The sequence below is a fragment of the Pseudochaenichthys georgianus genome, chromosome 22, assembly GCF_902827115.2.
Source record: "Pseudochaenichthys georgianus chromosome 22, fPseGeo1.2, whole genome shotgun sequence".
NCBI classification, from domain to species: Eukaryota; Metazoa; Chordata; class Actinopteri; order Perciformes; family Channichthyidae; genus Pseudochaenichthys; species Pseudochaenichthys georgianus.
In genome coordinates, this window is record NC_047524.1 from 18,230,959 (window position 1) to 18,253,538 (window position 22,580).

The window sequence follows — 22,580 nt, forward strand, 5'->3', positions numbered from 1 at the left end:
CCTTGTGCTGCGATTGTGGACGCTGTGCAGGATGTGTTGTTGTGACTGTCCTGGTTGTCTGTTTTAGGACGCATTTGGAATACAAGACAAAGCAGCTGTAGGATGGGAGGAGTGTGTACTTATGTCTGGACATGCATATGCAAATGAATATATGGACAGTGCGAAGCATATTTATTCAGAAGGTATACTGCAAGCAGGATGTTACCCCGGTGCCCTTACGCTCCGACCGCATCCCAAGTACAGGCTTTCGAAAACACTGTAACTTTGTTGTTACTATCATAACCAGTTGTTATGCGTCCCCGAATGGTATTTCTCTTTTAGGTTCTTCACAGAGTGCACCCACACACTTTGAATGTGCCTACGGCCTCTAGTGGCCACAGAGACCAAGCAGCATGTTATTTCTTTTTGCAAGTGTGTTTTTCCAAAGTTTCCATCAAAGCAGAGCATCATCAGACATCAAAGAGGCAGATTGTGGGTTCCCTAGTTTCCAGGGAAGTGCTGCGGCCAAGAACCCAGTGAAGCCCAACAGAACAGCGCTCGCTTGTCCTCCTCTCTTCCCTGGCCCTTGTTTGTTTGACTCATTTGCTCTCTGACAAGTATAAAGAGCCGGCCCCTTCGTTAGGCTAACGAAGGCCACAACAACTGTTGGATTTGGGTAGTACGCTCAGCTGGCTCCGGCTCAGGGGAGGGAGGGGAGGCAGAGGGCACACCAGTAGAGATAGCGGGGGAAACATAAAGGGAGAGACAGACAGAAGTTGAGCAGCATCTCTGTGATGTTCCCAGAGCATTGCTCAGTGACCCGGGCGGCCTCAGGGGAGCGATGGATGTTGTGTGTGACATGCCACAGAGACCCTCTCGCCGCTCAGTTCGGAGCTCATCAGCTGATTGGCTCCTATGCTGGTCATGCGGCTGGAGGACACCCATGAGCTGCTCCTCCAAGCGAGACCTTGTTGGTGGTCCAGCAAAGTGCGTGAGACACAGAGTGGGACTGAGAGAGGAGAGGGGGGGGGGGGGGGGAAGAGAGGTGGAAAGCATGCATGAGTTTTGTGAAACACCAGACACAGTAGTCTGTGTAGATGAACACATCTTTGATATCTGTGCGTTGTGCATCTGGAGAGCAGGCGTGGGACATTTCAGTGAGGGAATGTGGTGTTTCCTGCGCAGTGACATGCTCTTCAAAGGAGCAGCCCCACCTGATTAAGGACGTCTCATGATGCTGCAATGCTGACGGACTCAGGACTTTGACCGGCTGCCAGCTCTGCTGCTGGGCTCACCCTGGCTCCTACACATCCCCTCATTATGGCTGTCATGGGCCACACACTGCTGCATCACACACACACACACGCACACGCACACGCACACGCACACACATTACGTACGGCAGAACTCAAGCTTATCCAATTTTCAAATATCTTCACCTATTCGTGGGGCTTTGAAACACAGCAACAAGTTTCAAGTCCTCTCTAAGTGGTCCAAAAAGGTTTGTCATATTGCAGATTTTTGATAATATGCATCGATGCTACTTTTATCAAATACACAATGATGTAGTGCTTTACTACTCAATTTTAGCAATGCGATTGCATTATAGTTAAAAAAGTTTTACTCATGATTAAACTTTTGTATATCTTCTGTTGTAAGTACAAATAGAGAAAGGCTTCTGAACACTGTCACTGATGGACAACCACTAAACATTAGATAACTGATTAAGTATCTACAGAAAGCTTCAACCTACTTAAGTTACTAAACTCCATTTAGCCGACGTTTCATCAGAGCACACGTTTATTTATTATTCTCATTTTAACACTTCAAAAGTTTTTATTATAAGATATACAACTGAAAAAGAAGAACTTTTTTAATTCTCTCTTTGCATCTAGATATATAGTGACCAATATTTAACAATTTAACATCTAAACTGCTTTAAGATCATTTAAAAGAGTTCAGATAAAGGCATGATGGTACAGATTTAAGTCTTTTTCTTTAACATGCTTGGTTATTCCCTAAGGTTTTTTGTATCATTGCACTTGCCTCTTAAAATAAATATTAAATAAACACTCATGAAAGGGCAATGTGTGTAGGGATTTCTTTCAGGGGTAAAACTGAGTAAACTGAGGGATATAATTATGTGACGACATGTCATTTCATGGTTTTACTTATTTAGAAATCATAACTTTAAAATAAATAAACTTAACAACCGATATCTCCAACTTTGGTCGTTAAATACTCAGACGGTTGATCACCAGCAGTGGAGGATGAAGTGCCAGGCCGGTGTCGGAGTGGATACCCTGTGGGCGGGGTCCAGCGGCAGAGGGTCTCACACCGGGGAGCCGGCGCGCTGGCCGGGTGTCTGGCCGTCAGCGCTCTGGCTAATGGGAAGCAGTCTTCCTGCTAAATGTGGTGGAGAGAAGTAAATTACTAGGGTGCAGCTGTCGGCACACAGGCTGTCTGGCATGGTGGGGGGGACCAGGAGGCTGGGGGGGGGGGGGGACCTCCAAACCCGCTGTGTGCTTACTTTGCTGTGCAGAGTCCGCCTGCGCGCCACAACTGTGGTGCTCGGCAGCGCACTCCATCTCATTACCCTCTTCCCCTTTTTGTCTCTGTCCTTTCCTCCCCTCTGTCCTTCCTCTTGTTCTCTTCCTTTCTTACACCCACATTCTTCCTCTTCTCCTTGTCTCTTTTAACTCCCCTCTTTTCTCTCTGCCCCTCTCTAACCCCCCAACCGGCTCACCCCCTTCTTGGTCCTCCCCTACTTCCAGCGCACACTCCTCACCCACAGCCCCACCATCCTGTTGCTAGGATAATGACCCTGCTGACAACTCAGACCCATGGCGGAAGCGGCTATGGACCAGTGAAAAAGCTCCCAGTCTCTGACATCAATCACACCACTGGCACCTCTCTCCAGTTTGGGGAGGGTAGGGGAGACGCGGAGATAAAGGGGATGCTCAGCTGTCTCCACACTGAGGCTTGACTGTATGCTCAGATATGCCCCTATATCCTCCACATCAGCTGATTGTGATACTTAGAGAATACAATAGTTATTCAGAGGCCATCAAAAAAGGTTTATCATTCTTTTAGAAGGAAGCTGACAGTTGTTCACAGCTGGATACTACCTGGACCCTCTGGAGTATCCCTGGTTATCCGGGGGGTGTTTGATCTTCCACTGGTCATTGAGAGGTCATTGGCAGTAATTTGCTCTAAATGATGTGTGTCTATTTGTTTGCCGTGCAGTAACCCAGTTAACTAATCCATGGACTGCTTGTTTACCCAGGGAGAGGGGGCACATCTCAGCCCCAGTGTGGCAGGGGGGGAACTTCCCACAGTGTCTCTATGGTAATCAGCAGGTGTCACTCACCACGGAGAAGAAGTGAGGGCTTTCTTACGAGCGTGAGAAAGAGGGGCAGCCTCCATCGCACCCCCCACCCCCATCCTTCATGCTTTTTTTTCCTGTTGGGGTAGCAGCGGCAACCGCGGTGACAGAGAGAAAGAGAGAGGGATAAGGGGAAGAGACAGAGAGGGCCACATTGGAGGCCAGGGTGGCCCTTCCCCGCAACCTGTTGATGCTGCTGCCAAAGCCCTGGCAATGGAGTCCCCCATCCAGCTGCATGGGAGAGTGAGGGGCCAACAAAAGAGGTTTCGAGAGGAGGGGGATGTCAGGAAGACATAAAGAGAAGGGGGGGAAGATGTGGGAGGCCAAACTCCTGGACAGTTTGGGATGGCATGTGAGCCTAGTGCTGCCTTATATGGTCATAGCAAGAGGGGCAAATGGGTGTCCAGGCTGCACGAGGAGACCAGCTCGGAGCTCTGCGGATGGTGTGGGGCGACGTTTTCTGGTTGCCGGGGCTCAGTGGTGACCCCTGCATCAGGGAGCCCCCTCTCCTCTGGAGCAGGCGGCCCGTGGCTCATTGAGATGCAGGGCACAGGGTGGCAGGCCGCAGCTGCAGCCTACAGGCACAACCCGGCAGAAAAGGGCCGAAGGGATGGCGGGGGCGGCTGAGGAAAAACCAACAAAAGGCGCAGCCCGCTTCCCCCCTCCTCCCTTGCTTTGGAGTTCTAATTCCCTAATCCTCAACCTCCGCCTACCCCCACTTCTCATCCGATTCTCACCACTCAAACACATCCACATTCACAGTTCATGCAGTTACCACTGGCTCTCTTCCTCCCATCCCCAAGCCATGAATGGCCAGACGGGGACAAAACCCAACAGCAGCCCCCTCAGGAAGTCCAACCTGTGTGTGTGTGTGTGTGTGTGTGTGTGTGTGTGTGTGTGTGTGTGTGTGTGTGTGTGTGTGTGTGTGTGTGTGTGTGTGTGTGTGTGTGTGTGTGTGTGTGTGTGTGTGTGTGTGTGTGTGTGTGTGTGTGTGTGTGTGTGTGTGTGTGTGTGTGTGTGTGTGTGTGTGTGTGTGTGTGTGTGTGTGTGTGTGTGTGTGTGTGTGTGTGTGTGTGTGTGTGTGTGTGTGTGTGTGTGTGTGTGTGTGTGTGTGTGTGTGTGTGTGTGTGTGTGTGTGTGTGTGTGTGTGTGTGTGTGTGTGTGTGTGTGTGTGTGTGTGTGTGTGTGTAAACCAAAGTAATAGGGAGCAGGGGATGACGTGCAACAGAGCTGTTAGTTTGGACACATTAGAACACGGCGGCCTCTCCTTTTGGGGGCCGCACGATGAATGCTGCATGATGTGTCTTATTAAAAGCCAACGAGCCACAGCAGCTGGGACTTCAACATTCCTGTCAGTGTCACTTAGAGACGGCAGACCAGGACGCTCCTCGGAAACAGCCACTAACCCCTGTCACTCATTCGCTCCCCCTTCTGTCTAAAGCCTTCCACATGTTGTCCTTTTATTTATTGACCCCTGAACGAGCCTGCCTGGCCATCCCTTACTGTTGAGGCCTCTCAAGCAAAGTCGACTTGCACATGTCTACGGAGCTGCAAGAAACCATGAATTATAATCCCAGTGAGTGCGTTTTCCTTGCAGATCCTCGAATCAGGGGAAACTCTTTTCAATGTGTTAAGTTGCAACCAATCTTGTGATTATTTCAACATCTGGAATATAATGATTCACTATGGTTAGATTGTAAAAGATGTTTATGAGATGTCCTTGCTTTCAAGGTAAACTATGTAGGGGTCATTTTTCAGCTCACAAACTAAAATGCATAGACGCATGCATAAGCCTCGAATGCGATGCTCCACCGTGTACAGCTGTGGCCCTACCTTGCTGTGTGGTGTATAGAGGGTGTGGCGGTGGCAGGCTGGAGCTGTCCACACACGAGGCCATGCAGCAGTTGGCAAATAAAGATGAATTCTGTTGTGTTTGGCAGCGGTTCTCCGTTCATTATTTTCCACTTTGCCCAGCGCGCATCCCAGACCTCAGCAGCTGCTTGTCATGTAAAGACACTCTATCAGGCCCTGACAGCTCCTCCCATGCACACACACACGTACGCATGGCTCATACACACTTCACTTGAGCTCACCCGCCTCACTCACAGTCCTACATATGTGGGGAACATATGTAGTGATCTGTCTCACTACCACTCCGCTCAGCACAACTCTTTGCACACTGCGTAGCTTTCTCATCCCCTCTAGTTCTCTCATCTTTCATCTGGTGTCAAAACCCTTCCCCTAATTTGGCGGAGTTCAGCCACATGTCTGCTGTCACACTTGACTTTTATTAGCACTTCATTTAGTGGATTTCCTCTCCGTTACAGTGAGACCTTGCACATGAAGAAGGTTGATCTTATCTAGGTTGTGGTCAGTCTTGTCTGTTGGCCAGTTTCCTGCTTTGGAGAACATGTTGACATCAAAAGGGTTTAGTTTACATCGGTGATGAAGAGCTGACTTAAAAGCAGAAGGCTCTCCTGTGTGGTTACGAGGGCCATTGTCTTCTGTCTGCGCCGTGTCTCTCACTGCACACAGGATGTCATCTGCAGAGCATTGAGGTCAAGTCATTTTGAGCATTGACAGCAGATTGGTCTTTAATTAATATGTTGGTGTGTATTACAGAAGTTTCCACGTTCACTCTCCCAACAGCTGTCAGTTTCACTTTCTCGTCATGTCGGCACTGAAGAAAGGCCACAGTGTGGAAAGTAGAACTGAATTAAAGTAGAAGGGGAAATGGGTGTAAATAGGAAGCTGACAAGGGTCATCTTTGTTGTTTATGCTCTGAGGGCAGACTGTGTGCGGGGGGTGTTGCGCTGCAGAGTGGTGGAGTCACACACACACACAGACACACACAAACAGCCGGATGTAGCCGTTTCCACTGTTGTCATGTGACACAGTTTGTGGTCACAGACGAGGAAGTCGCCGTGTCCTCCTGTCTAGAAAGAGCCTGTGCTAAGTAAGGGTGTGCAATGCAGATGTGGAGTTACTTCCCATCTCTGTGACCATCTTTGAAACATGTGTAGAAAAAGATAACAAAAGTCTCACAAGTCATTTATTTACATCCACCTGAGAAAAGTGTGATTTGCATTATCATAGTGGCTGTTTTCTTAATCCCACGAAGGGATATGATCTGGAGTTTTACATTCCTTGCACCACAGGCTTGATGATCTTTTCTTTGTTTTGTGTTGCCTTTCCCCAGTGACCAAGCAGACTTGTCATAATGTCCTAAATATTGCAGTAAGTTGTTTAGAGACTCTAGTGACTGAGAATGGTAAGCTGACATTGTCATCTTTCCCGACACCCATGTGACCGAGGCCACCTCAGTGTGGGAGAATGTGGAGCTGACACACACCGTGCCATGCGCTGCTGCGTCACGTATGACCACCCATGCTACTTCTGGTGGGTGCTGTGCGTCACTGAAGCTGGCTGGAGAAGCTCAGAGCCTTCCAAACTGGATGTTGTTGTAATCTGTTAAATACAAATACCTTTCGCTGCTCACTCACGGAGCGGTGTACACAGACACATTTATTTGCACACAAGCACATGGAGGCGTACACATAAACACCTGTCTCTGCCCATCAGGATCCAAATGCTATAAGGTCATCGCTCAGCTGGAAGTGGTGCGCTGCATTCCTGCTGCCAAAGCAAAACTTCTAAACTAAAAGTCCCAACATTGAGATGCACCTTCGTCTGGTGTCAGGGTGTCAGGTAGGGGGATCAGTATGCTGCCTCTGCATTGTGCACATGCTGTCCTCACTGTGGTCTGGCATGGGCTATGGCTGGGGGATATGGGTCAGCCAAAACTGACCACAGAACAGGGCGCCAGCTGGGGCCCATCTGAGGCAAACATGGATCGGCGCTGAAGGCTCAGGGGACTTTCTGGCCACAAATTATTTCTATGTTGATCGCCATCTGCGAGGCTATTGGTTTACCTCGCAGATGATACTAACATGGCTACGTGCAATCTTAAATTGCACCTCTTCTGCGCTTTGAATATTTAGATTTTATGCTGAAGTAAGGTAGTCTGTTTCTCCTGAAGGACTGTGATAGATAACACTCTGCAGGAGGATTCTCTGGAGACCTGCGTGCATGCGTGGGTGACTGATGTGGAAGTTGATTGGCGAGGCCTGCAGTTTAAAACAGACAAACGACCCTGTAATTGTGTCGCATTCAAACGGACACGAGTGAAATCCACCACCAAACAGACTTTTGCCGCCGTGTATTCTAATTAGGACGATACATGTAGTAAGAGTGGCGTTATTGGGAGGCGGCAAGAATGGCAACCTGAAGTAAAGCTAATTTCTAAATGAGCTGTGTTTGCCGTGAAAACACCTACTCTGCAGAAAACCCGATGAAAAAACTTCTCCGATGCCATGATGAAAAATGTAATAACATATTGGACATCTGCTGTGGATTTAACACTTAAACTACGCTGTGCTCTGGGGCAGATGTTTTCCTCGGCTGTGCTGTGCTTTCTGTCACCAACTTTCCAGCGGCAGTAAATCAGGTGTTTTTACACATGGATGTTTGTTTTGGGGTTGATGGTGTGATGCTCTGCTGGAAGTTGCCTGCGTTACAAGGCTTCCTCCTGCTGTATGTGGTCGACTAGAATGACTGCTCTTCTAAAGCGTGCTTTCTCTTTCCTCTACACCTTTTACGCTGACAGAGAAAAGCCATTTGGAAAATGTCCAATTAATGGTTGCAAGGGGTCCTAAAGAGTACGGTGAAATTCTAAGGGGAGTTCAGCTTCTTGAATTTAAGAACATTTTTAATATTAAAATGTAGATTTTACTATTAAAGTGAATGTATTTTTGTTTTATTCCGAGTGAAATACACGATACCTGTTTAAGTGAACAGTATATCCACTTGGAACTGCTTGTCATTGATTTGTAACCTATACTGCATTCAGCCGATCATTTGCCAGAATCCAATTAAATGGTGTTTCCGTATAATGACTACCCTCTGAAAGCACATCCTTCCATCACATGTGCATCTCATAGTACTGGACTGTCTGAGCTGAAGGACTGATTGATTATATTCATGTGTTTATTTGGCAGATTCAATTAATGTTGTCTTCCTATGATATGGTAAGAGGTGTGTTTCTATCTGCATACAGCCCTGAGCGAATAATCCCCGTATTTCTATTTTACTCCCGTTATTCCCCATAAATTCACCATCGATCCCCGTGGAAGGTTCCATCTTGAATATTTGCAGAATTCTGCAACCCTAGTCCTATTAGAGTTTGCCGCTCATGTCATCACTTTCTACTTTATTTAAGAGATAGTCCATCATTTTGAGGTGTCAAAAGTGGCAACTCTTGAAAGTGATGTTCAGCCGGTCTTGTGACTTGTTGTCTTTTCCTTTTTTTCGATATTTTCTAAGGATGTACACTAATCAGAGGAGACACTTGGGCTGCTGTTTGATCTGTACCGTCTCACACATGATCTGTCATCATGTGTGGCTTTGAAGGAGGGTAACAGAAGCTCATATTGACAGATCTCCTACCTCTCCCTTACAGACACACACACTTCTGTGTTAGAGGAAATGGGGCAATTAAGGACAGCTTGCTACGGCTCTGCATGGGGTTAATATGCGGCTCCGTAATTAAAAATAAATTACACTTTTCCTGTATAAATATTCAACTCCCTCTCCACTTTGTGCCACTGCCTTGTTATAGTATGTAAGCTATTTTCTTTCCCCGTCTGCACAACATCTGGCACGACATTTTCCTGAAGCATCACCGGAATAAATGGAGTTTTGTCTGCCTACCAGAGATTCATTTGTGTGATGTTAGTGTGTCTAAGTGAATGGGATGCACATGCATGGCTTGAGGTTATGGGTGTTATCCAAAAAATTTAAATTGTGGAAAGTTTTATTTGAAAATGAAATGGAGGCTTTGGCAAACATGATGCTTGTGTTACAAAATGATTGATAGGGAAGAGACAGTGGTTGAGAGTGGATGTGGTCTATAACGATTAACTAAAATACTTCTCTAAAAGATTATAAACGCAAAGGGGAATTTCACAGACTACTACTACTGCTACTGCTTGATATTAGATGGAAATAGTTCTGTAAAGACTTTGGGACCGTGTCAAAAGTCATTTTGAGGCGGTGTTTGTGAGGGCTACAAGTAAAACACCCACATTTCCAACTGATCTGTTGAAACTTTCATTTTGGGTAAATTAGGTCCAAAGTTTTGACAATAAAGAACAATGTGTGGAATAAAAAGTTGTCCCTTTTTGATTTTGATACTTGTTTCAAACTTTCCTCCTTGTTTTAAACTTGCCATCTAAAGGCCAACAGTGTTCTGGGAGTACAGTGCTAAATCAGTGGAGCACTCCTAAGGGTACAAGACAATAACTGGGAGGTTTTTCTTTTGTCTCAGGTAGACTAAGTAGACTTTTTTAACAAGTCAAAACACCCATATTTTACCGTGCCACTGCCAGTTAAAGGAAATGATCGGAGGATAGAGCAAGTTTTTGGACCGTTTTGAATGCAAGTTATCGTTGAAAAGGGGACAGACAGGGCTGAGGAAAGGGTCCTGACTCCTACTAAAACCGCCATTTGTCCTGCAGCTGACCTACACTCAAAGAAAAACGGTGACAAGGTGGTAATTTTTTCAGGTGACACTAGTGAACAGCATAGTAATTACTTCCAGGAAACGGGTTGCACCTCTTTGATTTAAAACAGAAAAAGAAAGGACATCCCTGTGCTGTCATTAATCATGAAACCACAATGTTAACAAAATAGTTTTGCATTTATTAGCATTTTATTAATGTGAAATAATGTGATGTTTCTGAAAAACACTATTGCTTTGTCACACTTGGATTTGATCTCGTCTCTTATAACAATTTCAATCTATTTTTTCATATCAGGAGAATACATCAAGACCTGGAGGCCGAGGTATTTTCTCCTGAAGAGTGATGGTACATTCATTGGCTACAAAGAGCGACCGCAAGATGTTGACCAGCTGGAAACCCCCTTAAATAACTTCTCTGTCGCACGTGAGTATCTGCTTCAGAGAAACCACTGCATTTTTCCCCTCCGTTTCTTGGCAGCTGGGTTTTACCCTCCTTTTGTTTACTGCGTTCTTGTTTTTACTTGCATTTTTGTAACAAATATGTTTGCATGCTTCTCTATCCAACTCTGAAAAGTCATTATTAACAGAACAAAACACCCCAAATAAATTGTGCCCAAGTGCCTGTTATGTAAAATGAAAGTGAGAAGGAAAAATACGTGTTTACAAGTAAAAGTCCTGCATTCAAAATCTTACTTTAGTAAAAGTACAAAAGTATTGGCATAACATAGTAATACAAAAACTAAAAGTACCTATTTGGTTTAATGTAATTTCAGAAACATATGAGATTACTGGATTATTATTATTATTGAGGCATTAATATGTTCATCACAGCTGGTAAAGGTGCAGTTAATTTAATAACTTTATATACTGCTTCTTGATATCTTAAACTATAATTATGTATCATAGTTTATGTATTAGTTTAATTATATTTGTGTCTAAATCTGTTAAGTAACTCATCTTGTCAAATAAATGCAGTAAAGTCAAAAGTAAAATATTATTCTCTAAAATGTAGTGGAGTAGAATTATAAAGTAGCATAAAATGGAATAAAAAGAAGTACCTCAAAATCACACTGAAGTATAGTACTTCAATACATTACACCACTCCTTGGTTGTCAACAGAGACATTAGCACGTTAGGCTGTATGATGTTAACGGCTTCACTGCAAGTTTCTTTCAATTGGGGCGTCGCTCCAGGGCAAACCAAGCGAGCGTGTGTGCAAGATGTCTGACTCCTGACGTTAATACATCAGATGCCATTCCTCCTCTCTGTGTGTGTCTCTCACAAACCCTTAGTTTTTATAAAAACGGCGACAAAAAATGCCCAGAGCAGCCGAGCCCTCTCCATCTTCACATCGGAGAAAGTTGCTGTGATAAGCTGAGCAGATGACTGAACACCGCAATTAGACAGCATACTGTTTGTTTAACTAAATGTTTCCTCGCCGACACTCTTGAGTTATCATGGCTATTAGCCGCCTGATTTTGAGTATTTATCTGCGCGGCGCTCTGAGGCTCTGTCTCCATCAGCGGTAGCTTTGGTTTTTGTCACCACGGCGACCCAGCCACAGAGGACACATGGTGCGGCGCTGCTGCAGCTGGATTACATACTCAGCCTGATGGAGCCATGTTGGATCTCAGTGGTGGTCCACTCCCCTGTCCTCCATCTATCAGACAGAGGCCATTTTGTGTCACGTTTTGACATATTTGCTGACATGTTTCATTTGGGAACAGATGTTAATGTGAAGGAGGTGCAGATGGAAATCTTAGAATTCAGTTATTAGATTGTTGTGAGTAATTGTTTTGCAAACCGCTTACAAGACAATAATTTGCCTAAAAAGTGAGACAATTGAGCGAAACGGAGGGAAAGTATGTGTTGAGCTGCTTTTTTAAGAAATCGTTGGCAAGTTATGAAAGATTTGTCTGTTCAAACATGACATCAGTTTCTGATTTCAGCTTCTCTTTTTATTTTGTTCAGGTTAGAATGATATTCCTTGGTTCTGCAATGTTTGGAGAGCACAAGAACTTGAACGCAAGAAGAAGTCACCATTTTCAGGGGTTTCTATAATATAGACAAACAAACCATCAATTAAACAGGAAAATAAATGGCAGATGAATCAATAATGAAAATAGTTGTATATAAACTTATATAATCCAAACAAAAAACGCAGAATAATTGAAAAACATATGTGTACTATTGCAGAATTGTTCTAGAACTTTAATGTATTCATTCTGGGTTTACTCCATCAAAGCCTAAACTAGCAAAAAAGGCTGGGCGATATGGAGAAAATCAACAAATTATTTTGGATCTATAACAGTATAAAATATGAAAGGGTTACATATTAGTACATTTCCAAAATATTTACACAATGTGATTTTTGGTAACTTCAGTTATATTAATTGAATGACTAGCTAATGCATATAACGGAGAGTGTCTAGTAAGTTTAGAAAATGACATCACTTTACTGTAATGCAGCGTTTATCACCAGGGAAAGACCACACCAATGCAATGATTACAAAATCTAAAATGATATCTGGTCTTGTTTAATGATTTTTACCAAGCATCGATGTTATGCCCAGCCGTATTGGCAAACGTTTTGTTTTAAAGGGGCTGACAAGTTGAGGATCGAAGTTGTTTCCCTCCACCAAAGTGCACCTGTTCTTCTCCAAATTGAGCGACAGTGTGTGTTAGGGTGGCGATAAAGATAAATGGCTATAACTGTGGGTCTGTCTCTCCTCTGCTCCCCTCCACACCGGCCCTCCTCCCCGGCTCCCTCCCTCCCTGTCTGCGGTCAGAGTGCCAGCTGATGAAGACGGAACGGCCCAAGCCCAACACATTCATCATCCGCTGCCTGCAGTGGACCACTGTCATCGAGCGCACCTTCCACGTGGAGACCCCCGAGGAGAGGCAAGCGAGAAGCACACACCTCTCCGCTCACCAAGCAGTAAAACACAAATCATTGACATGCAGAGAACTGGCCCCTGTTGCTAGAAAACTGTTTAACGGCTTTGTTTTTCAAACATCTAGAAGCAAACCTACACATGTAATCATTATTATGCTCTCTCACAAGGTTCCCTGGCTATTGGCAGGACTCACAGTTACCTTCCTGTTGATAAGAAGACAATTACATGATTGGGCTGCTTGGCTTGCATGATGGTAAATGGGCTGATGTTATCTTTCTGCTGCCTGTTTCTCCCTCAGGGAAGAATGGACTAAAGCCATCCAAGCAGTGGCTGAAGGCCTCCAGAAACAAGAGGAGGAGATGATAGACCTCTCTCCGGACCCCATGGACATGGAGGTCTACCTGACCAAACCCAGACAGAAAGTGGTACGGCCCGTTTGACCCTGCTGTGTAGCTCTGCTTTCCCCACATAGAAACACATCATTTTCTATTAACATTAACATTAAGTCTCCCCACCCCGCTGGTATCCCAAGATGACCGTTACTCTTCCACGGACTCTGCCTTATTTGTACTTCAGCCCACTTTCCTCCGCGTCTCCCCAGCTTCTTTTTTACTTTCCTAACATCAGGCATGGGTGGCTTCGCACCAGATAGTATGTCCACCAGGTTTCACAACCCCCACGTGTGTCATGACATAAAGGTCCGAGGCCACCGGATTGTATGTCCCCCACACAACAATTTTCAACATTCTCCTTAGGGCCAAGGTCAGAGGTTAACTCAGACACAACCACATATAGGCCAAACCATTAGAGAAGGGGAAATTGCACAGTGGGTGAAATCATGCCTGAAATGCTTCCGTGTTGCTGTCAGTGGGACTGTGTGCCCTGGATAGTTAGAGCACGAGTTTGTTAATGCCTCTGTTCGTAACCAAACTCCACCTTCTCTCCTTTGGCTCTCCAGACTATGCACGACTTTGAATACCTCAAACTCCTGGGAAAAGGCACTTTTGGCAAAGTTATCCTGGTAAAGGAGAAGGCCACAGGACGCTACTACGCCATGAAGATCCTGAAGAAGGAGGTGATCGTAGCAAAAGTGAGTGGATGCCAATGAGAAAGTAAAAGGGGAGGACATACACTGGGGGGAGAGCAGTGGAGCAATGACTGATACCTAAATGGTAAGCCATTGTGAGAGTTGCACAAACAGTCTTTGTTGCTTTTTTTTTCAGGATGAAGTGGCGCACACACTCACAGAGAACAGAGTCCTCCAGAATTCAAAGCATCCGTTCTTGACAGTAAGGAGCCCCTCCATATACCTAAACCAAACCTTATTTGAACTCGCAGAGATCCTCGGGAGCCTCTTCAATCCAACCCAGCAGCACCCTTTCAGATAAAGGGGCAGTTTCAACAGGAATGTGTTGGAAGAGTTTTCTTACAAAGGCTGCAGACGAGCCAGGCCTTTTATACCAACACTGAACGTTCCTTTTGTTGTTGTTATCAGTCAACCCTTTTCTGTAAGGTGGGCTGTAGTGAAAGCTCCTCCAATTTGGTTTAAGTGTCGGTCGGAGGCAACATATAATGTGATGTGCTCATGCAATGAATGGGATCAATGTTTGCCACACAACAGTTGTTGGAAAGGTTTGACGCACTAAATGCACGATGCTGTAGTTTTTCTCATCCTGTTAGACATTTGAGTTAAAACACATGTGAATGAAAGGTTCAAAGCTGCAACGTGTGTATTTATGTTGGATGTTACAATCAGCTGTTCAAATGCCAGCTTCCTCTTGACTTTGCTGGAAACATCACCAAGTTCTGCTTTAAGCGTTTTCGTTCTCTGTCTGCAGGGACTGAAATACTCCTTCCAGACACATGACCGCTTGTGCTTCGTAATGGAGTATGCAAACGGCGGCGAGGTAAACCATTGGAGCTATCCGTAAATCTGCACCGGTAGTTTAATCCGAATACATTTTACTGTTCCTATTTTTCCTGGACTAACCATCTTTCTCTTGTCTTCTCTTCTGTCAATCAGCTTTTCTTCCACCTGTCAAGGGATCGTGTATTCTCAGAGGAGCGGGCGCGTTTCTACGGTGCAGAGATTGTGTCGGCGCTGGACTACCTGCATGCTGAGAGAAACGTGGTGTATCGAGATCTTAAGGTAGGTGTGAGACACATCCTCACTGTCTCTCATCCTCGCTGTCCGCCTCTCTTCTGTCTTCCTCTTTCTCCCCTCCTTCCCTTCATTTCTCCCCTGGCAGGATATAAATAGTGTTTGCCTCCAAAGAGAGCAGTGGCAGTGGACAGGGCTTATTGATCTGCCTCCCCCGGATCAGTCTACAGACCTCACTGCAGCTGGAGGGAGGCTCGGTCCATACGCTTACTGCAGCTAGACAGAAATAACCACCAGTCCTCTCTGCACACACCGCATCCCGTTATAGCATGCACACAGCGCTCTCAGTGGGTGATTTGTGTGCCTGATTAATGTCATTTTGTACACTGGCAGGTTTAGGTAAATGAGAGAACATTATTTTAAAAGGACGCATTTTTATTCTCTGCATTGAAAAGCTGCAGAACACCCCTCAGATGGGATCAGAAGTGGATGCTGCAGACTGATGGGACATGTTTGGGTTTAGATGTGCTGTGGGGGGTTATCGGTGTTGCAGTGTGCATTTGTAGCCATGCTACTTCCAGCTGATAAAACTATACCAGCCAGGTCAGCACAGCACAGCACTCTCTCCCTCCCCCCCTCTCCCCTCTCCCCTCTCCCCTCTCCCTTGGGTTTATGAGGCAGGCTCCCAGCCTGCTAGGGTTCTCCTGAAAATGCCAGGGTAGCAGGATTGGAGGATGTGCTGACTCTGGCCAGGCGCTGCTGGCCACGTGTGAGCTACAGCTGCCAGGTGACTTTAACTGAGAGAGAGAGGGAGAAGGAAGGGAGACAGAGGGAGGACACACTGATATTAAAAGGCCATGCAGCCTCATGTCATGACACTGCATGATGCACAACCTTACAGCCTTAAGGTTAATCTACCTCTACATACTGGCTACATTTCCATACACCTGTGTTTGAGGGAATTCTTTTTAAATAAGTGTTTGTGTAGGCATGTTAAAAAATAGATAGATTCATTAAATAAACAATTATATTATTTAGTTTCTATAGTTTTTTGAAAATACATTTGTGACATGCTCGCTTAGCTAGAATGCCTTTTTTAAAACGAGGGATACAAATAATTAAAATAAGCAAAAGATATGAACACTACATTGTACACAAGAATTTGGTAATTAATTAATTATTATTTTTAAAAAAGAGAGAAAAAGCTAATTATGTACTTTGGTGGTAGGCAGCAACAACATGTCATCAAAGCTGCTGGTGCTAATTTGTTTGTCATCTTGTATAAATGTCGCTCGTAGTTCATTCATTTATTTTAGATTGAACTTTTTCCAAATGTTCAGGATTTCACAAAATACAATTATATGACAGAAACATCACAAACACAGATGCCTGAATTATTATACATTCAATAAATAATATTCCCATCACCTCCCTGAATGATTTGCTTTATACTGTCCTTAACAGTGACTAATTTTACAGTGATGCTAACATCTGTCTTTTTTCTGTCCCCCCCCTCAGCTGGAAAACCTTATGCTGGACAAAGACGGACACATAAAGATCACAGATTTCGGCCTGTGTAAGGAGGGGATCACAGATGGCGCCACCATGAAAACGTTCTGTGGGACGCCAGAATACCTGGCACCCGAGGTAACCACTGCACTGATTCAGTCCACCTGAAATATTGACTTCCCCCTTACCTGCAACAAAGTCAACCGAGTGTAGGCACGTACAGATGGGTGGTAAATGAAAGGAAAAACAAACAAGGTAACCTTTTAGGTCACTTAAGACTTAACAGCTTCAAAGACTGAAACCCGATGGAGGGAAATACTTCACATTCAATATTTTACCTGGCTACAGTGTTACTAAATAAACAAAAACAAAGTGAGATCATTTTGAAATTCCACACACACATGTGTTGTTGGACATCAGTGTATGAGAAGCATGTGGAAAAAGCAGCTGTCCCAAAATGCCTTTCTAATCTCCAGCTGAAGTCTTCCAGTTAATGAGTGTGTCGTGGCAGGGCAGCCTGCTCATATTTGCTGTGTGGGGGGGTGTGGCTTCTCCCTATTGTGTGCAGGTATGACAAGTGTTGCAGCGGGCTGTGTAACCTGATATTGCATTGTGAGGGGTTGGCCGTGTGAGTGTGTGTGTGTGGGTGAGTAAGTACATCAGTGTTTGCGCTAGCCCCTCGCCTGTTGCCGTGAAAATGTTTTCTGGGAGAAGGGTGTCCATGTTGACACAGTTGCCGTATCGTTGTTTTTAGCCTCCATTTGGAATTTTCTGGTTGGGGTGAGGAGGTGGAGTGATAGGCTGGCAGCGCCTCAGGAAACGTGAGCTTCCACCCCTGAAGAAAAAAGAAAAGGAGCACATTGGCTACAGCTGTTGTGGGGCACCAGGGGGGCCACAGCCCGGCTGCTGCCCTGGATGCCTCGCCTGACCCGCGCAGAGCCAGAGCTGTCATGAGCACGCTATCCCACAATGCTTCAGGCTGCCTCACAGGAACATATACCGGTCGTGTTTTCATCAGTCAGACCAAACCTGCCTCTGACCATCAGCACCAGGCCGTCATAGCTAGCGTGTGATATATTTACTCCCTCACACCTGGACAAACATGAAAGAAAATGTTTGTTTTTCTATACTTCCATAAACCTTTTTATTGAGGCCCCACCTGTCCGTGCTGAACTCTGTCTGGCTCCACAGAGGAGCACAGTCTGTGACAGCTCCTGCCTCGGCAGCGGAGAGCAGGGAGACATCAGGGGGCGTTACCGTGGCAACAGGGTCGCTGGCAAGTGTCTCTATGGAGTGCGGGCCAGGCAGTGTTACAGGTTGTTCTGCAGTAAACAATGACCTTGTTGTGTGTGCTGCACAGGAATGCTGTAACGTCTGGGAATATTCCACCCAGAGCAGGGGGAGGGCGAGGGAGGGAGGGAGGAGAGACCCAATCTGCCTGACCAGTTTGTCTCTGGAGTCAGGAGCAGGACAAATTCACTTTGTCACTTTCATTAAGAAGTTACAAGAACAAAACCGTTATTGGCTGAGGGGATAGGCTTTTAGGGAACATCTACAGAGAAATGTGGACAGGCTTTATCTAGCCACTGAAACTGATCTGGAGTCACAGACCAATGCTCTCTGTGTTCTGCACTGTTTTGCTCACAAGGTTCTGCACTGTGTGGAGCTCCAGCAGCAAGTGTTTGTGCTTTTATCTGCTCCTTCCTCCCTCTCTCTCCTCCCTCTCTCTCCTCCCCCTGTCGGTGCTCCTTTGGGGCAGTGTAACAGTATTAGTTTGGGGTTGAGGCCCAGGCAGCAGTCCTGGTTACGTATATGAGGGATGAGCTTGGCTCCTGCGCTCCTGGCAGCTTCACAGCTGTGGCGCTCTTCTACATATATGGGGCAGCTGCGGGCCCAGCTGTCGCACGGTGTGAATCACACGACAGCGGCGCTGGAAATAGAGACGGCCCAGTAATCCTAGCCCCACACCGGCTTCACGTTACTCCCCCTGCCCTCCCAATCCTCCTCCTCGATGCTCACCACTCACCGCAGCGCCAGGCGGAGTGCCCCCACACACATGCGTGCACACACACACAACACACAGTAGTTGTGTTCCTTTTACGGACACGTCGGCCCATCTGTTTTCAGAGACCCTCTCTCTCTCGTCTTGTGCACAGTTGTGTCCATATCTAATTCTATTAATCCGCCCACATCTTTTACTGAAGTTTCTATTCTTAGGTCTGAATTGCCTAGCATCATGCTGCAAGAGGTTTAAGAGAACAGACTGTTCTCCTCGTCTTGATTTCACCTTCAACATCCGCCTGGCGAGGTAGAATCCAGTACATGTCCCCTGAGACCTTGGAACAACTCTGCGCAGCAGCACATTAGTCATGCAACAGGTTGCTGTTCACGGAGCACAACACTGGAGGAGTTGTCTCATTAAGAACGCTGGAGAGGAAAGGCATCCTATGGAAATTATAAGACTGTGTGTGTGTGTGTGTGTGTGTGTGTGTGTGTGTGTGTGTGTGTGTGTGTGTGTGTGTGTGTGTGTGTGTGTGTGTGTGTGTGTGTGTGTGTGTGTGTGTGTGTGTGTGTGTGTGTGTGTGTGTGTGTGTGTGTGTGTGTGTGTGTGTGTGTGTGTGTGTGTGTGTGTGTGTGTGTGTGTGTGTGTGTGTGTGTGTGTGTGTGTGTGTGTGTGTGTGTGTGTGTGTGTGTGTGTGTGTGTGTGTGTGTGTGTGTGTGTGTGTTGCAGGGGAAACTCTATCCTTTCTCCTAATGTGTGATGTGAGTCAGTGCTGGCTGGGGCTGCCTCAAAAGACCAGACTGGGGGGGAGCAGGTGATTTTGGTGGGGTGATGGGGGGACAGTTGCTTTAGCCTAAAGAGCTGATTGTCAAACGCAACCACAAAACCATGGCAACCTAACTATTTTCTTTAGCTTGTTGTGCAAATATTCTTTGAAAAAGAGCAGATATAATATATATTTTTACTATATTAAAAAACAATAGTATTGTTTAATAAAAGGATATAATTCCTACACACTATACCTCCTGACCATGTACTAACAATGGCTCATGAGCATCTTAACAGCTGTATTTAACAAACGTTTTACCCTCATCCTCAAGGTGCTGGAAGACAATGACTACGGCCGGGCAGTGGACTGGTGGGGTCTAGGGGTGGTGATGTACGAGATGATGTGCGGCAGACTGCCTTTCTACAACCAGGACCACGAGAAGCTGTTCGAGCTCATCCTCATGGAAGACATTCGCTTCCCTCGGACACTCGGCATCGAGGCCCGCTCGCTGCTCTCTGGCCTCCTAAAGAAAGAGCCAACGCAGAGGTGAGGCAGGGTACCCTCTGCAGTAGGGAAGCTCAAAGTGGGAGTTGTGCTTCTGATGTCAGTTTATGAGCTTTTGTTAGGCTACAATAAAAAGAAAGTAGAAATCATTATTTTAGAAATAATATTAATAGTGGATATTTATCGATTTTGTATTTGTCTTCCAGGTTAGGTGGCGGATCTGAAGATGCCAAGGAAATAATGCAACACAAGTTTTTTGCATCAATTGAATGGCAAGACGTTTATGAGAAGAAGGTCAGTTTCTAAAATGTTCATGTTGCTTTATTTTCCCTTGTTTTGTTGTTATGGTAAACACTGAAAGACGGAAGAAAATAAAAAGGTCACTCCCCTAGAGGTGAAGTTACTGTTACTAAACTGAGTGATGGCGCTGATGTGCTGATATGTTTGTGTCTCTTCTCCTCTCCAAACAGCTGGTCCCGCCGTTCAAGCCCCAAGTTACCTCAGAGACGGACACACGATATTTTGACGAGGAGTTCACAGCACAGACCATCACTATTACGCCACCCGGACAAGGTACCGCCAAAGCATACACACCCAAACATCAAGCACACTTAATATGACTTAAATGCATTCAACACACCTTCACATCATTAGACTGTTCCTTATTGTGGAGCGGTAAGGTTTGAATGTGACCGTTAGGAGGGTGGAGCTGTGGACTCAGGGAGGGAAGATGACTTGCAACCTCACTTTATAATAAATGTCCATCGATCTCCTGTCGGATGTTATTAGGAATGAGGAATTACATTTACAATTTATTTAAGATGAGAGTTTCTTCTTGATTATATATGGTTACTAAGTCAGGGTCACTAAATGTGTTTTCATGTGAAATCCTCAAAAGATTGTCACTTTCATTTGAAATGGTATTACAAAATGTAAGCTGTCAGGTTCATTTTGAGCCTCGGTGTGAGGCTTGATTTAGTTTTGGGGAGTTCATAAAACCTTCCTGTGGGAGTACAGAGCTCCCCTGAGAGGAGTCTCCCCTCTCCTGGAGAGCCAGTGCCATTAACACAGTGTCATGCTTCAGAAAGGTCATCTAGTGCATGTGCATTAGCCAGGGTGTGAATTCAGAGATGACTCAGTATAAGGAAAAGATAATACATTAACACTATATAGAATATATATATATATATATATATATATATATATATATATATATATATATATATATATATATATATATGGTACTATATGAAAAAAAAGAAAGTAATGTATTTTTTAATGAATATGTTGATGAATCGTTGCTGCTGAACAAACCCATGCGTATAAATGATGAGCAATGTGAATATAATGGCCATGCAGGTGAATCATTTATATGCACTTCCTACATTAAAAGCAAAGGTTGAATATTCTGTCTACTATCTACTGTCATATACTGGAATAGTGTATGTATTTGACTACAGACGTGACTTTGCAGGTTCAAATTATAAAGAAAAATATAAATCAACTAATGAATTATGATGTTTTATTAAGTCACTAATGTTAGCTGAACCTTAACCAGCAGCAACATTAAAAGGACATACACTAATGGATCACTATTTATACCTTTGTGATGTAAATATTTGTCTAAAATGGGACATTATGCCTAATGAGTACTTTTAGTTTTGGTACTTTGTTTAATTAGATGCCATTCCTTTTTTACTTTTATTTATTTAAATTTTTTTTAACTTCTACAAATAATGAGATTACTACTTTTACTTCAATACTTCCACTTGTTCTTGTACATCCAGATATATTAAAGGGGGAGAGTATAACGAAGAACGAATGTGGCAAGATCTCTGACAGTGAACACATTCTCACGGTGTATATTTCATATCGTTCTCAAATAAATAAGTTTTGTGTTGCCCTTCATCCTCAGAAGACAGTATGGAGTCGTTTGACAGCGAGCGGAGACCCCACTTCCCCCAGTTCTCCTACTCTGCCAGTGGGACGGCCTAAAGCGACTATCATCCGTTCACCTGGTCCCACCGCCTCCCCCCACCCCCGCCCGACTGCACTCTCTAAAGACCGGGGCCACAGCCCCATCCTCCCTGCATTGTCTGCAAGATGCCGTCGGTGGATGTAACATTTCAAATCTGCAAGTTGTGTTTTCCAGGAAGGAGGAAATTCAAGACAAAACAAAGATCGCTGTGGTTGTTCTGAGGCCTTTGAAGACTGACCACGAGAGAGTTCAACACTACCCTGCATCTCCTAGTTGTTATGTTGTATACTGAGCAGGCATCCATACACCATAATGAATAGGGAAGTGCAGTCATGTTATGCACAAATTAGGCCACTGATGTGAGTTTTTGTAATAAAAATATACAACTGAATATGAATCAACCATTTAAAATAGAACACAGGCATACTGCGGACCAAAAAAGATCACGTGAGCAGAGTGTGTTGTTTATCGAGTGGGTAAACAATCCATGTTTTCCTCTCTTAAGACTTCTGAACAATTCCTAGAATTTTTTTAGTGAATGTACCGTATCAAATAAAGTCAACATTTCTGCATTCTTACGTCTTGTAACACATGGCTGATTCTCCTAAGACTGAAATCTTCGGGGGGGGGATTTTTATTGTATCACTTTTCTACTTACCCTGATGCAAAACTGACACCAATCAGTGTGTTGTATTATCATACTACACCACAACGGGTCTAATGTGAGGAGTCAGAGTGGTTAATCATTCAGGTAATGCATTCCTCTTGACTGTTTGCAAAGTCACTGAGAGGCCCCACAGTTTCCTGTTCAGGATAATAACGAGCTCCTCCACCCCTCCTGAAGTAGGTGCTTTTAGTTCCTGATGCCTTGCTGTC

At 45.0% G+C, this 22,580-nt stretch overlaps 1 protein-coding gene across 3 annotated transcripts in view; it reads left to right on the forward strand.

Moving 5' to 3' along the window:
• The window catches only part of akt1 (v-akt murine thymoma viral oncogene homolog 1), a 29,883-nt gene extending 7,601 nt beyond the window's left edge, over positions 1–22,282 (forward strand). For 2 of the 3 annotated variants that reach the window (XM_034111220.1, XM_034111219.1), the window contains exons 3-14: positions 10,240–10,368; positions 12,734–12,845; positions 13,140–13,266; positions 13,800–13,931; positions 14,065–14,130; positions 14,680–14,748; positions 14,865–14,990; positions 16,461–16,589; positions 19,554–19,768; positions 19,933–20,020; positions 20,197–20,299; positions 21,642–22,282. In XM_034111220.1, coding sequence (XP_033967111.1) covers positions 10,240–10,368; positions 12,734–12,845; positions 13,140–13,266; positions 13,800–13,931; positions 14,065–14,130; positions 14,680–14,748; positions 14,865–14,990; positions 16,461–16,589; positions 19,554–19,768; positions 19,933–20,020; positions 20,197–20,299; positions 21,642–21,721 — 1,376 coding nt within the window. In that variant the 3' untranslated portion in view covers positions 21,722–22,282. Of the gene's footprint in view, positions 1–10,239; positions 10,369–12,733; positions 12,846–13,139; positions 13,267–13,799; positions 13,932–14,064; positions 14,131–14,679; positions 14,749–14,864; positions 14,991–16,460; positions 16,590–19,553; positions 19,773–19,932; positions 20,021–20,196; positions 20,300–21,641 lie in introns of those variants that run through there. The other variant, XM_034111221.1, reaches the window with a different exon arrangement.
• Positions 22,283–22,580: the final 298 nt, after the last annotated feature.